This window comes from Populus trichocarpa, chromosome 3, assembly GCF_000002775.5.
Source record: "Populus trichocarpa isolate Nisqually-1 chromosome 3, P.trichocarpa_v4.1, whole genome shotgun sequence".
NCBI lineage: Eukaryota > Viridiplantae > Streptophyta > Magnoliopsida > Malpighiales > Salicaceae > Populus > Populus trichocarpa.
In genome coordinates, this window is record NC_037287.2 from 12829215 (window position 1) to 12842399 (window position 13185).

The window sequence follows — 13185 nt, forward strand, 5'->3', positions numbered from 1 at the left end:
TGGTCACTGGAACGACCGTTCAAGTAACTTTGAGCTTGGAGGAAAATGAACCATCCAATTGTTTCGGTAATTCAGGCCACGTCTCGGGTTGGACTGGATAGATATTGGTAATGGGCCGGTTAGGAGTATGGGGCTGAGCTATGGATTGTATTTAGTAACTTTACAACTTCCTTAACAACATAAATACCCACAAAAAGTTTAATGCATAAGAATCTATGCAATTCAATTCACAGGGTAAAGGGCCCTGATTTTAAACCCTCTGGAGCTACCAATCAGGACACTTGCCTGTTGGAATTCCCGCTGCTCTGATTTTTTTTTTTCTGCCGGGGAAAGATAGTAATAAAACATGTAATTCTTTTAGTGCAAGAAATTAGGGTCAATTACTACACATCAATCCTTAATAAATCAATAATAACGTCCTAAATTGTCCAAAAGTTTGCACTTCCGTAGTTGAAAGAAAAGAGTCAGAAGCCTGTGGATTTACATAAGAGATACAAAAGGTGAACGCCTACATATCCTCAGGTGTTGCATCCCACCTTCCCTTGCGTGTCCTCGGCATATCAATCCCAGAAAGCAACTTTGCTACCACTGCTGGTAATGGCGCCGGTGTAAGTTCAATGAGATCCAGGTCCGCATCATCATCATCTTCATCACTACTAATCCATCCATAGCAGGGTCTGCGCCTGCAGGGGGGCACAGGGGAGCTAGTGTTGCCAGGTAGTTGAACACCGCCAAAATTCATAACAGCTGCTCCATTGTCACTGTTAATTTGTTTTTCAATGCAATTCTCATACAGATTTATATCTTTCCAGCTGCTTCCTACTTTAGATGCAGGGGTACTACCATCTAGAAAACAACAGTGATGTAATGAGAATAACTCCACAGTCCACAGATATGTTTGGAGGCAATTCCATTTAATTGTACAAAAAATAAAATAAAAGAAAAGAAAAGGCTTCTTTCTAAGTTCACTGATTATAAGGAAAGTTTATTCAATGCTGTCATGTTGAGTAAAAGAAATCTGGAGAAGAAAACTTCAAAAGTTGGCTATTCTTGAATTTGAATATCTAAAGGTTACTTTTCTTTTGTTTTATGGCAGTACTTCGAGAACAGAATGGAAAACTGATTATGAGATGCTTTACCAAGTAATGCTAAGTCCGGATTTGCAGCCTGTGATGTGTTGAGTAGAACTCTGTTAGTCTGAGATGCAGGGGCCACAGCTTCTGTGCTGTGGCCAGTCGATACGGAAGCACCATTTGATGTACTGCCAGCTGATATCTCGATATTATTTCCACACCTCTCATTCTCTTGCAGCGTATTACTCTTCAAAATAGATGGAAAGAAAAGAATCATGAGCAGAAAAGTAGTCAATCCACGAATATAATTCTTTCAAATTGTGATGCAGGACAAATGAATTGAAGAGGATAAGAAAAGAAGAAGCCGAAGACACAAGAGGAGACAGGTATGTCTGCAATTTCTTTAATCAATCATCAAAAAGTGCCAATCCTGCAGAAAAATACACTTATGCAAACCCTAATCAAAACATGATTAATAATTGGGATAACGGTTCACTAAAAACAAGATCAGTCCAAAATAAGATAAAACTAATTCCAATAATAAAACTAAATAAAAGCCCAATAACATGAACTGGAATGCGCGCGATCTTCCTATCAAAGAGTGATGAGTTGAACTATCCTCTCTTGTCTTTGACCATACATTTGTTTGATCTGTTTTGCGAGTATGGTGTCCCTACAACTTTTCTGGAATTTGAAAAACTCGACCTTGTCAAGTGTAGCTCTTTGTGGTTCTGATAGTACTGTTATATATCAAATTAATCTGCTGCAATGTATCTTTAATGATTCAAGTATCGTTCGAATTAGGTCACCCTGCCCAACAAACTAAGAATCGCTAACTCTCATAATCCCTAGTAAAAACAATTTGTTCATCCAAAATAACACCAACATATTTCTTTTGTGCTGATGAAAAGGATAATACAATAAAGGTCTCAAGAATAGAATTGGATGAAAAGATCTCAAAAGGATTATCTATGATGAGTTTGTAGGTCAATGACATGAGTATCTGACCCAACCCTTTATAACACTTTGAACGATTCAATATTACACACCTGTAATTTTTGATTGGCTCCAAGAGAATACCATTTGCGTTTAATTCATGTCATGACATAACTCCAACATTAAATGCATTGTGATGCTTATGTAAATCAAAATGAAGTTTGTATTGTGCACTACTAGCTTGAATTCGTTTATTTTACGATTTTAACATGCAAATCATAAACTCTATGTGTAAAAGACTCAACTGACTTAGACACCCTAGCATTAAGAGACACGAGAAGAAGGTCTACAAGCTTTCTAAGTTTGTAACCATTGACAACTTCAAATGGACTCATGCATATAGATTTATTCACCGTAGGCAAAGGGAGAATCAAATCCCAACTTCTATTATGATCACTTACCAAACATCTCAAAAGGTTGTCCAAGCTTGTTTGACCATCTTAGTTGGGCCATTTGTTTAGAGGTGGTAGACATTGGAGAATTTCAACTTTGTACTAACTATATGTCAAAAGATCTTTCAAAAATAATTCATAAATTATGGTTTTAGGAGACCATACAACTTGACGATTCAATCAAATAAAGGTTTTGCAACTCTAGAGGCATATGCGATCTTGGTACAAGAAATGAAGTGGGTCATTTTGGAAAAACAATCAACAACAACAAATATAAAATCATGCTTCTTTAAGATACATGTTTGGCTAACTGACATGTTCAACATTAACCAACTAACTTGGCAATGCCCCTCTTTTAACTAGACTAGACAAATTGACGTCCCATCATTTCTATAGTCCAATTTCTTCTAAAGCATCCTAAAAGATCTCCCGCATGAGTCTCCCAAATCAAGAAATCACGCATTGATATTTATGGGATACAAAGCTTGTTATCCCAAATATATTCGACCTATCTTAGTCTTTTTTAGCCAAAAAAGCTGATGTGCAATTATCAACATATTTTTCAACCCCCAACTAATACTCACCCAAATACCTATCTTGGAGGTAAAAGCCATTTATGACAATGTAATGCCCATTTATTAGGATTATGCATACCTCTCCAAACTTCAAACATGATTCATATTCCTCTTTGTGTCTCTCAAACCCAATCCAATTACTTGAGCATTTATCATAGATAACAACATAACTTGGTGATTCAAAGCATTCGTTGCCTTGTTCTCAACTCTAGGGTTGTGTTTTAAGAAAAACTTATTCTAATGATTTTATTGAACCTTTTTGCTTAAATTCTAAATTGGATCTAGCTTTGTTCTAGAACCCCCACCAACCATGCTTTAGAAAACTTTCTTGGTAAACTCCACATTCACCAAACTAATGGAGTGAAATCCTAGTGAGACTTTAAAACCATAACCAGACATGGGGCTATAAGGATCTCTATTGCCAAGTCCTTTAGTTGCGCCAACTTGCATAAGTATAATCACAGAACACAGTTTCGTCATGAGACTTAGTAAGCCCAATTGTTAAGGATCTTCAAATAAATAATTACTAACAAAGGAGAGTTGTCGGAAGAAGAAGAAAATTAATAATTCCAAACAAACAGAGGGGCCCCAATGCATTTTGGTATAGTTGTTCTTGCTCAAGCCTGAGATCACATGAAAAACTACATTCACAAACATTGTCATAGGCAATTCAACTTGGTTCCTTCTTTAGTTGTCAATAAAATTGAGTAACAAGAAAACAAGAAATCAATCCCTGCATATCTTTTTCGATTTTACTACGAATTGAAGAGTTTCTCTTAATTAAGCTATATGTGACCGGTCCAACTAGTTCAGTTGATTTTTGTTAAGCCTCTCATTAAACCAAAAGTGAACAAAGAGAGGTGAGTTGCAATGTTTTATTTTCTATGACTAAACAATTGATTAATGAAAGCCACTACTTAGCTCTGTCGGAATTCAAGTGGGGTCCTAGTCAGATTGAAAACCACTTTCAGTCTTCTTTTTCCGACATTGGTGCACAACACCAATGAAATTGATATAAAATATACAGTTTGTAGACAAAAATACAAACAAGATATATAAAGCAAACAAAATAACTACATGAATTAAAAAATATTTACCTTTTCCTGCTCCTTTTTTTCAAGATCCTCGAGAATAGCCTCGAGCAAGACCTTATATGAGCTTTCTTTAATAAAAGGCCAACCTTCCTCACCATATACCTGAATCGATAAATTTCCTGTAAAACCCCTAAATGCCTAACACATTGAAAACATTAAAAGCAAAACAAAACCCACTTCCAAGAGCCCTTTAACAGTCGACAATCAACCCATCATAGAAACCATAGCTCCTCATTGCATCTACGGCAACATCCATCCTTGTTAGCCTCTGAAAAAAGAAGGAAAAGAAAAATGACAAAGGGGTCTAATATGAGAAAGAGAGTGAGAGGAAAAAAAATAAGACCTTTCTGTGGCGTCCTGTTGGTTTTGGTGCGTTTGGAGGCATGGTTGATTCTTCCCTTTTCTCTGTATCTCTCTTTCGGTGATGAACTTTACAAGTCAGCCAACAACCAACAACTGAAAAGACAGAATACAAAAGAGAAAAAGAAAATGAGGAATCAAAGGTCACACATTTTTTGTGTCTTTTGGTTTCTTGTAGCTATGACAACAAACTTGAAGGAAGATAGAAATCACCTGGTTAGGCTACGACATTTTTTAGGGGGTGGAAATTGAGATTTACTGTTAATAAGAGGAGCTGCTTCAGTTTTGGTTGTGTTTAGGCACTAATTTTAGAAAAAAAATTATTTTATATACGAAGTAGTTTCAAATAAAAACAGCACACAACGCATTAAAAAAACAAAAGAGGAGCTATCGTGAAAACTCCTTCGGGTGTCATACTGATCAAAGTAGTCAACGCAAGTGAGATATTTGCCTACGTTGGTTATTCTATTCAAAGACCTCAATGGCATGGCCCTGGAGATCAAAAACAAAAAAAGAAGTTTACGAACAGTGAAACAACCCAGAGATGGAAGATCTCACTCATTTTACAAATAGCCCAAGTACCTGACACGATCAATAGTTGTTTGGATTGATGATTATAAATATTATACTGTTGTCTTTTATAAGTATTTTTTATTTAAAAATACATCAATTAATTTTACTTTTTAAAATTTATTTTTGATATCGACACATCAAAATAATCTAAAAACACAAAAAAAACTAATTTAAAGAAAAAAAATTTAAATATTTTCAAAAACATTATTTAGATAGCGTATGCATGCTTCTCTCATCATTAAACACCACCTTCCGTGACAATGTTTAAAGCAGCGCATCGAGAGTTTTTCAATGGTGGCGCGCGTGATAGTGGAGGACAGTCAATGTGGCTCCAGTGGACTTTTTCCTCCCCCTCTTTTATCTCTCCTCTCTTGGGCAAAGTACACGAGCTTCTTTAATTTTGTTTTGTTTATACGATGTGGTTCTTATTCTTTTAATTGCAACTATTTTGTTTTTTTTTTCTTTTGTAGTTTATGTTTTCTAATTTTATCTCTATCATTTGATTTCATTTAGTTTTCATTTCAAATTTGATCATTATTCTTGTGATTTTTATCTATTCTGGTTTGTTTATCTTTTGCAAGTTAGTTTTTTTTTTTAATTTCATTTCTCGTCATTTAATTTCATTTAGTTTTTATTCATATTTAGTCTTCATTCTTTTAATATTATTTATTTCATTTTTAGTCTTTTTCTAATTCTATTATTTTTACAATTTCATTCATTAACATTAGGGATTGCAATTTACTTTGAATCCAATAGATATCGCCTCGACCTGCCCTGAATAGGTTGGTGTTTTTTGAATAGTTACATTACCCACCGAATAATGAATAGGGTGTGATTATTATCAAAACATACCCAGAACCTGCTCAAACCTAAGCCAAAATATATATTTATATTATACGAATATATTTGTACAACATTTTGATTATTGACACAAAACATGTATAACACTTTGATTATTGACATAAAACACATATATATATGTATAATATTTATTATTTTATAGTTTGATAATTCGATACACACACTTTTCAAATTTATATATTTGTTATTTTATCTTTTATTTAATACTGGATAGTTTTTAGATAATAGATACTCATGGAGATAAATAATTTCATCCCTTGATGTTAGGGATGCCAATTTAATCCAAACTTAATGGATACCAACCCGAACAAGTCAATATTTTTTTATGGTTACCTTGCCAAGCAAGTAATGTATAGAGTATGAATATTGTCAAAACCAACTTGAAACCCGCCTAAACTTAGCATGAAGTGTATATTTGTATTATATAGATATATTTGTTGAACATTTTTTTAATGCAATATAATATATCCATACTTAACATTAACATAAAATTATAATTTAATAATTTAATACACACAATTCAAATATATACATATACATATACACATGCACATATATTAATCTATATTATTGAATAATAAATAATAGTCATATGATTGATATCCACGTGGTACTCGAAATTCAATTTATAGTTTATGAATATCTATATTTCCTACCTAATGGGTAATGAATACAAAAAAATTTGACATACAAGTACTCATTATCATCCATATTCACAATTTTATTTTGATTTATTTTTGTGTCAACTTTTATCCATTTTTTTATTCCTCTTTGTTTTGTTTGGTTCCTTTTTTTATTGTCTTTTTTTTTCTTCTAAATCTCATCTCTCAGTGTTTTATGATTGAGAATTTTACTTCGTTATTTTTTTTGGTTTACCTTTAATGGGGTTTCAAATATTAACATGGATTGACCTCAATTGTTTTTAGGTTTTTTATTGATCATTTCTCAATCTTATCATTCAATGTTTGATTTAATATGAGTTGATCTTCATGTTTTATTTTGCTTTTCTTTCTATTGGATTATCCCAATCTTATACTCATAGTCACAGGGTTAACAGGTTGACACTACTAGACCTGGATCTGTTTTTTTTCTCTTTTAATTTTTAAGTTTCACCCTTTAACATTGAATTATTTGATAATTAAACTTTTAATTTTCTTCCAATAGAGTTACCTTAGTGTCATAATTAAATTATAGATTTTACATGCTGTTAGATTTTTTTTAACTTTTTTACTTGCTATTTGTTTATTTTTTTTATTATATTATTAAAATTATATGGGCTTATTGAATTGGTTTTAATCAACACCTAGGTTTTTTTTTTTTTACAATGCTTACATTGCCCTAACTTTAGGTTGTAACATAGGATATTACAAGTCACTTCTAGTTAAAAACCAGAAGCCTGTTTATTTTTATATTTTTAAAAAGTATGATTTATTTTTATTTTTTATTTATTTTAAATTAATATTATTTTGATATTTTTAAATTATTTTAAATTAATAATACTAAAAAGATTTTTTAAAAATAAAAAATATTATTTTAATATATTTTTAAATAAAAAATACTTTTAAAAATAATAACCGGCGCCATATTTGTAAAGTCTTTTATTCAGTATCCATGACCCAGCCATGGTCGCACACCGATCCATTATACCACCGGAGCGTCAAAATTACCCTTACATCCAATTCAAAATAACAGCAAACCCACCTACTCAAACCCGAAATTAAAAAGAAAAAGGAAAAAAAGAACATCGTCTCTGCGCCCACTGAAACCCTAGCTACCCACATCGCCGCGTGTTCCATCTCTACAGCAAACAGAGTCGCAGAAAAGAGGTTTTGCGATTCGTTTGAGAAGGAATCAGTTGAAGCAGGGGGGAATCAAGATGGCGCGGAAAGGCTTGATGGAACAAGACTTGAGTAAATTGGATGTGACGAAGTTGCATCCACTCTCTCCTGAAGTTATATCGCGTCAGGCCACTATTAATATAGGTAATTCTTTGAATTTGTGAGTAGGCATTACAAGCTCATTTGTTGATTGCTGTAGTCGAAACTGATAATTCTTCTTCTTCTAGGTACTATTGGTCATGTGGCGCATGGGAAGTCTACTGTTGTGAAAGCAATTTCTGGTGTTCAGGTGATTTAGCTGGTTTTGCTATCTCTGTGTCATGGTGCTTGAATCTTTAATCTATTTTCTGTCGGGAGTTTACTGTGGTTATGTTATGTGACAGTAATTGCTATAGGGATAGGTATTGGAGCCGGTGAATTCCATTTAAAACCTAGTGGAAAACATCTGAATTTCTTTTCCTTTCTTCTTTTTCCTTATGTAATGGGAGGCCTTCCAAGCCTGAGGTTGATAAGAGTGGTCTTTCCTCTCCTTATCCAATCCCCTTCATTTGTAGTGTAAATATGATTTGGACTCAGTTCATTTGATATATAATGCAAAATGACCTTGCCACTTGGAATATAACATAATAATTATACTACTGACTACTAAGGGATGAACTATTGCTGAATCGTGTGCTTTTAGGATTGGTCCTATTTCGGATGAAGGGGGATTTAGCTTTGTCATGGCAAGAAATCCTCCCTCAATATTTTATATTATCACATATGGATAAAGTAGTTTTTTTTTTTCATGGTTCTGTGGAGGAGTTCTGGTATTTGCACATGTTTTTTCAAATTTTATTCCATGGTTATGATTATGGAAGCTTATATCCTCTACCTATTCATACATAAGAATCAGTCATATTGTGCATGAGTTTGAGGGGTGCTAATTTGGCGGTTTGCTATTCATGTGCAGACAGTTCGTTTTAAAAATGAGTTGGAGCGTAATATTACAATAAAGCTCGGATATGCAAACGCGAAGATATACAAGTGCGAAGATGAGCGGTGTCCTCGGCCAAAGTGCTACAAGTGAGAAAATGCATTGGTGGAGTATTACTATTTAGGTTAAGTGCTGGCATTTCGCTCTTAATGTGAGAAATGTTCTTGTAGGGCATATGGAAGTGGAAAGGAAGATAATCCTGTGTGTGATGTAGATCCCAAACACTGCAGGATGAATTTGCTGAGACATGTCTCTTTTGTTGATTGCCCGGTAAGGTGTCCCGGTGCTCTATTTAATTATTTTTTTCAGAGTGTAACTTTTCATATTTTGATTGTTGGATATTAAGGCTGCCTGGTAAGTGGTCGAACCAGCTGCTTTATTTAATCATGGTTAATGCACTGTATATGCTTTTCATATTTTGACTGTAACACATGAAGTTTCGGACCCAAAAGTCTCTTCCTCCAAATATAAATTAGACGTGGTGTTGGTAGATTGTTTCCTTTTCCCATGCTACTACTTAGATAATAGCAAGAAAAAGTTGGCTAATCACATGGTCTCTTATTTAATTGGCATTGCTAAATAAAACCTTTTAGCTGCAATGCTTAGTGTACTTATATGCTTTTATGTGACTAGACTCGTCCATGTTACTTGTTTTCTACTCTCCTGTAGGGTCATGACATTCTCATGGCTACTATGCTTAATGGAGCAGCAATTATGGATGGAGCTTTACTTCTCATTGCTGCGAATGAGAGCTGTCCCCAACCACAGACTTCTGAACACCTTGCTGCTGTTGAAATCATGCGTCTCCAACATATTATAATTCTTCAAAATAAAGTGGATCTTATTCAGGAAAATGCGGCCATAAACCAGCATGAAGCTATTCAGAAATTTATTCAGGTTTGCTACCACTATGCTATTTTTACACATCTCATTGGTTAAGTTTATATGCATTGTTTGTGTTTTTTCCTGATTTTCTTCCCCCCCCCCCCGCCCCAAAAAAAAAGAAAGACCCCCCCCCCAAAAAAAAAGAGAGAGACTCATGCCCTGCTGATTTCTTGTTAATGTTTTTTTTTTTTCAGGGAACTGTTGCTGATGGTGCACCAGTAGTGCCAATTTCTGCTCAGCTAAAGTATAACATAGATGTTGTGTGTGAGTACATCATAAAAAAGATCCCGATTCCAGAGAGGAACTTTACCTCACCACCTAACATGATTGTGATTCGATCTTTTGATGTAAACAAGCCTGGATATGAGGTTGATGAGATAAGAGGGGGCGTGGCTGGAGGAAGCATCTTCAGGGTATGTTTTTAACGTGTGGTTGGTTAGTATTGTTATGCAGTTTTTACTGACATGGTGTGTATACTTGGTGCAAGATCTTGGTTACTTTGTGCTGGATTGCCCATGCATTTGTTCTTATTCTATTCAATGCTGTCCTGCGTTCTACATTAGGCCAATGCCTTCAGCCTGTGGAAATGGAGACATGCTTGTTTTTAGCATAATTGTGTCTGCTCGGAGTCTGAGTTTTACTTGTTTGAGGTCTTGTGGACTGACAATGAGAACTGACTTTAGGCATTGGGACTCATGAGCCCTTGATTTAGGTTATTGAAGCTTGCTGTTTCCATGAAGATGCTATGGTCCTGAGAGAGATAAATTTATGTATTTAGTCTTTCTGAGAATCTTTGGTTTAAGAGTATTGTTATTTTTGTTTATCATGTCCATGCAGGGTGTCTTGAAGGTCAATCAATTTATTGAGATCCGTCCCGGGATCATTGTTAAAGATGATGCTGGGAACATGAAATGCACCCCAATATATACTAGAATAGTATCATTGTATGCTGAGCAGAATGAGCTACAATTTGCTGTGCCCGGAGGTCTCATTGGTGTTGGCACAACCATGGACCCCACTCTGACACGTGCAGATAGGTTGGTGGGTCAGGTTCTTGGTGATGTTGGATCTCTTCCTGAAATTTTTGGTGAACTTGAGGTAAAGAACTGAATCTCAATAATGTTTTTTAGTTTGATATTTTTATTGATACCTTTTAATCAATCATATTTCTTTTCAAGTCCAAGTCATGTATAGTTATCTATAGGCATGTACTTTTTACGCAATATGTATGAAATCCTACCCTGTTGGGTTGAATTCGGTAGCTAGGTGGAGTTCTATTTTTGGCATAGGCAGGAAATATTAGACATCCCGTTTGCTTTCTAATATGCATGTGATGGTGCTTACTATATGTGTTGCTTAAAAACAATATTGCAGTAAACATGCCAGTGAAAGTTGCTATTTTTTTTCATTGGTTTCAGCAAGTGTCTTTGCCCCTTTAGGTCTGATTTTATTATATTAGGTAGTATTCCCCCCCCCCCCCCCTCGCGTGTTGCAGAAATGATTCATTTAAGATATGGGTGCTTCTTATTGTGATGACAGGCCCACCTCTGATGCTAATGTTGTGCCCTTCTCTTTTCTTTATGTGTAGGTGAATTTCTTCCTTTTGAGACGGCTTATTGGTGTCAGGACAAAGGGTTCGGAGAAGCAGGGAAAGGTATCAAAACTGACGAAGGGAGAGATTCTTATGCTGAACATCGGGTCAATGTCATCTGGGGCTCGAGTTATTGCTGTGAAGAATGATTTGGCAAAGCTACAACTGACTTCCCCAGTCTGCACCAGCAAGGGTGAGAAGATTGCATTGAGCCGCCGAGTGGAGAAGCACTGGCGGCTCATTGGGTGGGGTATGATTCAAGCTGGAACCACCATTGAAGTTCCACCCTGCCCTCTCTGAGTGTTTTTTGAACAGGTAGACCAGCTAGAGAAAAGCAGTAAAACCAGGATAAGACAGGATTATCTAATATGTGGGAAGGGAGGCAATTGCTTGGATCAATTTTTTTCCGGTGGCGAAGAAAACATGCTGCGATGAATGGCTCATCTCATTGTCTGTGTTTTGTTTTTTTCTTTAATATTCCAATTTTTAACCGCGAGTCATTTTGGATCATACTAGTGATCCGTGCTCCACCACCGTGGGCAGGATAATTTTTTTCTAACCTTAAAAGTAAAGACGCTAGGAAGAAATTTTTTTGATGCGTACTGAACAACTTCTAAAAATGACATTTTATTAAAAGAAATATTATAACAATGACACCCAGGATTCACATGTATCAATTATGGATAACCCATGAAATTCATGATTGTGATGACTATTGTAATCCTATAAATTATAAATTTCAATAAAAATAGCTCAATTTTAATAAATAAAATATTATAAAGTGAGTATATGATTTATATATTAAGTAATTAATTTTATTTAATCAAAAAAAGTTTTTTCTTAAAAAAACTAAATCTAAGAAAGATAGATCGAAAACATGATATATATATAAAAAAATGAATTTTAATTTTTAACTAATCAATCAAACATTGAATTGGAAAAAAAATATACAAAAATATCAAAAATAAAAAATAATAATTAAAAAAATAAAGATAAGAATTGAAATAATATATTATAAATTTGCAAAATTTTCGAGTTGAAAATTTTAAATCAAATATAAAATTTATTTTGTATTTTAATTTATTTAATTATTATTTTTTAATCCTTTTGTATAATTGATTTTTTTTAGTTTTATTTTTTAATATTTGATTGATTAAAAATTAGACTTCATAGTTTTTCTAGATTGAGTGTTGCTGGTTTATTAATAAGGATTACGGATTTGAAAGGTTAACATATTTTTTATATAAAAAAATTTATAATTGTTTTTATTTTTTTTATAAGATTATTTTAATTTTATAATTTAAATCATGAGTTTGCTATAATATCTTGAGTTGACTCAACTCTAATTTTTATTTTATACTACTTTAACATCTAAATATTATTTTTTGAAAAACAAAATAGTCTATTCACTGTGAAGAGTGTGCTACAAGGCTAGTTAAGTCATAATTCTAGCCATCAAGTCAAAGATCCAACATACGATAATAATTAGTTAGATTCTGTTTGTTTTTGCATTTTAAAAGTGTTTTTTAAAAAATAATTTTTTATTTTTTTCTTTGCTTCAAATTAATAAATTTTTGGTGTTTTCATATCTTTTTGATGTGCTGATGTGAAAAATAATTTATAAAAAATATTTTTTTTTATTTTAATACATTTTAAAATAAAAAATATTTAAAAAAACAATTATTACCGTCCTTCAAAGTGAAAAATTTAATTTTAAGAACTCAATACCTCGTTACAGTGTTGTAGTTTTAAAGTGAAAAATTTAATTTTAAGAATTCAATACCTCGTTACAGTGTTGTAGTTTTAGGTTTATGGTTATTAGGATTGAAGAGTTAAAAGGCATATAATTTTGCAACTGGATAAAATTTCTCTCTTATTCAGTCCATTTGAATTATAACTTGGACAAGCTTTGAGCACCAGACCATGTATATTGCCGACTATGTATTGTTAAGAGCTTGCTAAGTTACATGT

At 33.6% G+C, this 13185-nt stretch overlaps 2 protein-coding genes across 4 annotated transcripts; one reads left to right on the plus strand and one right to left on the minus strand.

Annotated features, from left to right (window-relative positions):
* Positions 1 to 384: 384 nt before the first annotated feature.
* Positions 385 to 4595, minus strand: LOC7465481 (uncharacterized). 3 transcript variants are annotated; one of them, XR_008058688.1, is made up of 4 exons: positions 4474 to 4595; positions 4134 to 4398; positions 1140 to 1320; positions 385 to 846 (listed from the first exon to the last, which is right to left on the minus strand). XR_008058688.1 is itself a non-coding variant. In XM_052451040.1 (2 exons), exons 1-2 carry the CDS (start codon positions 1348 to 1350, stop codon positions 509 to 511), a joined length of 549 nt encoding a protein of 182 aa, XP_052307000.1. In that variant the 5' UTR covers positions 1351 to 1441; the 3' UTR covers positions 385 to 508. The 3 variants fall into 3 exon arrangements, 1 of the variants encoding a protein (XP_052307000.1); XR_008058689.1 differs by lacking the exons at positions 4134 to 4398; positions 4474 to 4595 and adding an exon at positions 1448 to 1711; XM_052451040.1 differs by lacking the exons at positions 4134 to 4398; positions 4474 to 4595 and having other exon boundaries at positions 1140 to 1441.
* A 2993-nt stretch (positions 4596 to 7588) lies between these two features.
* Positions 7589 to 11810, plus strand: LOC7491918 (eukaryotic translation initiation factor 2 subunit gamma). Its single transcript, XM_002303439.4, has 8 exons — positions 7589 to 7906; positions 7990 to 8051; positions 8715 to 8827; positions 8909 to 9008; positions 9408 to 9635; positions 9818 to 10036; positions 10461 to 10721; positions 11212 to 11810. The coding sequence occupies exons 1-8, from the start codon at positions 7801 to 7803 to the stop codon at positions 11512 to 11514; spliced, it is 1392 nt and encodes a 463-aa protein (XP_002303475.1). The 5' UTR covers positions 7589 to 7800; the 3' UTR covers positions 11515 to 11810.
* Positions 11811 to 13185: the final 1375 nt, after the last annotated feature.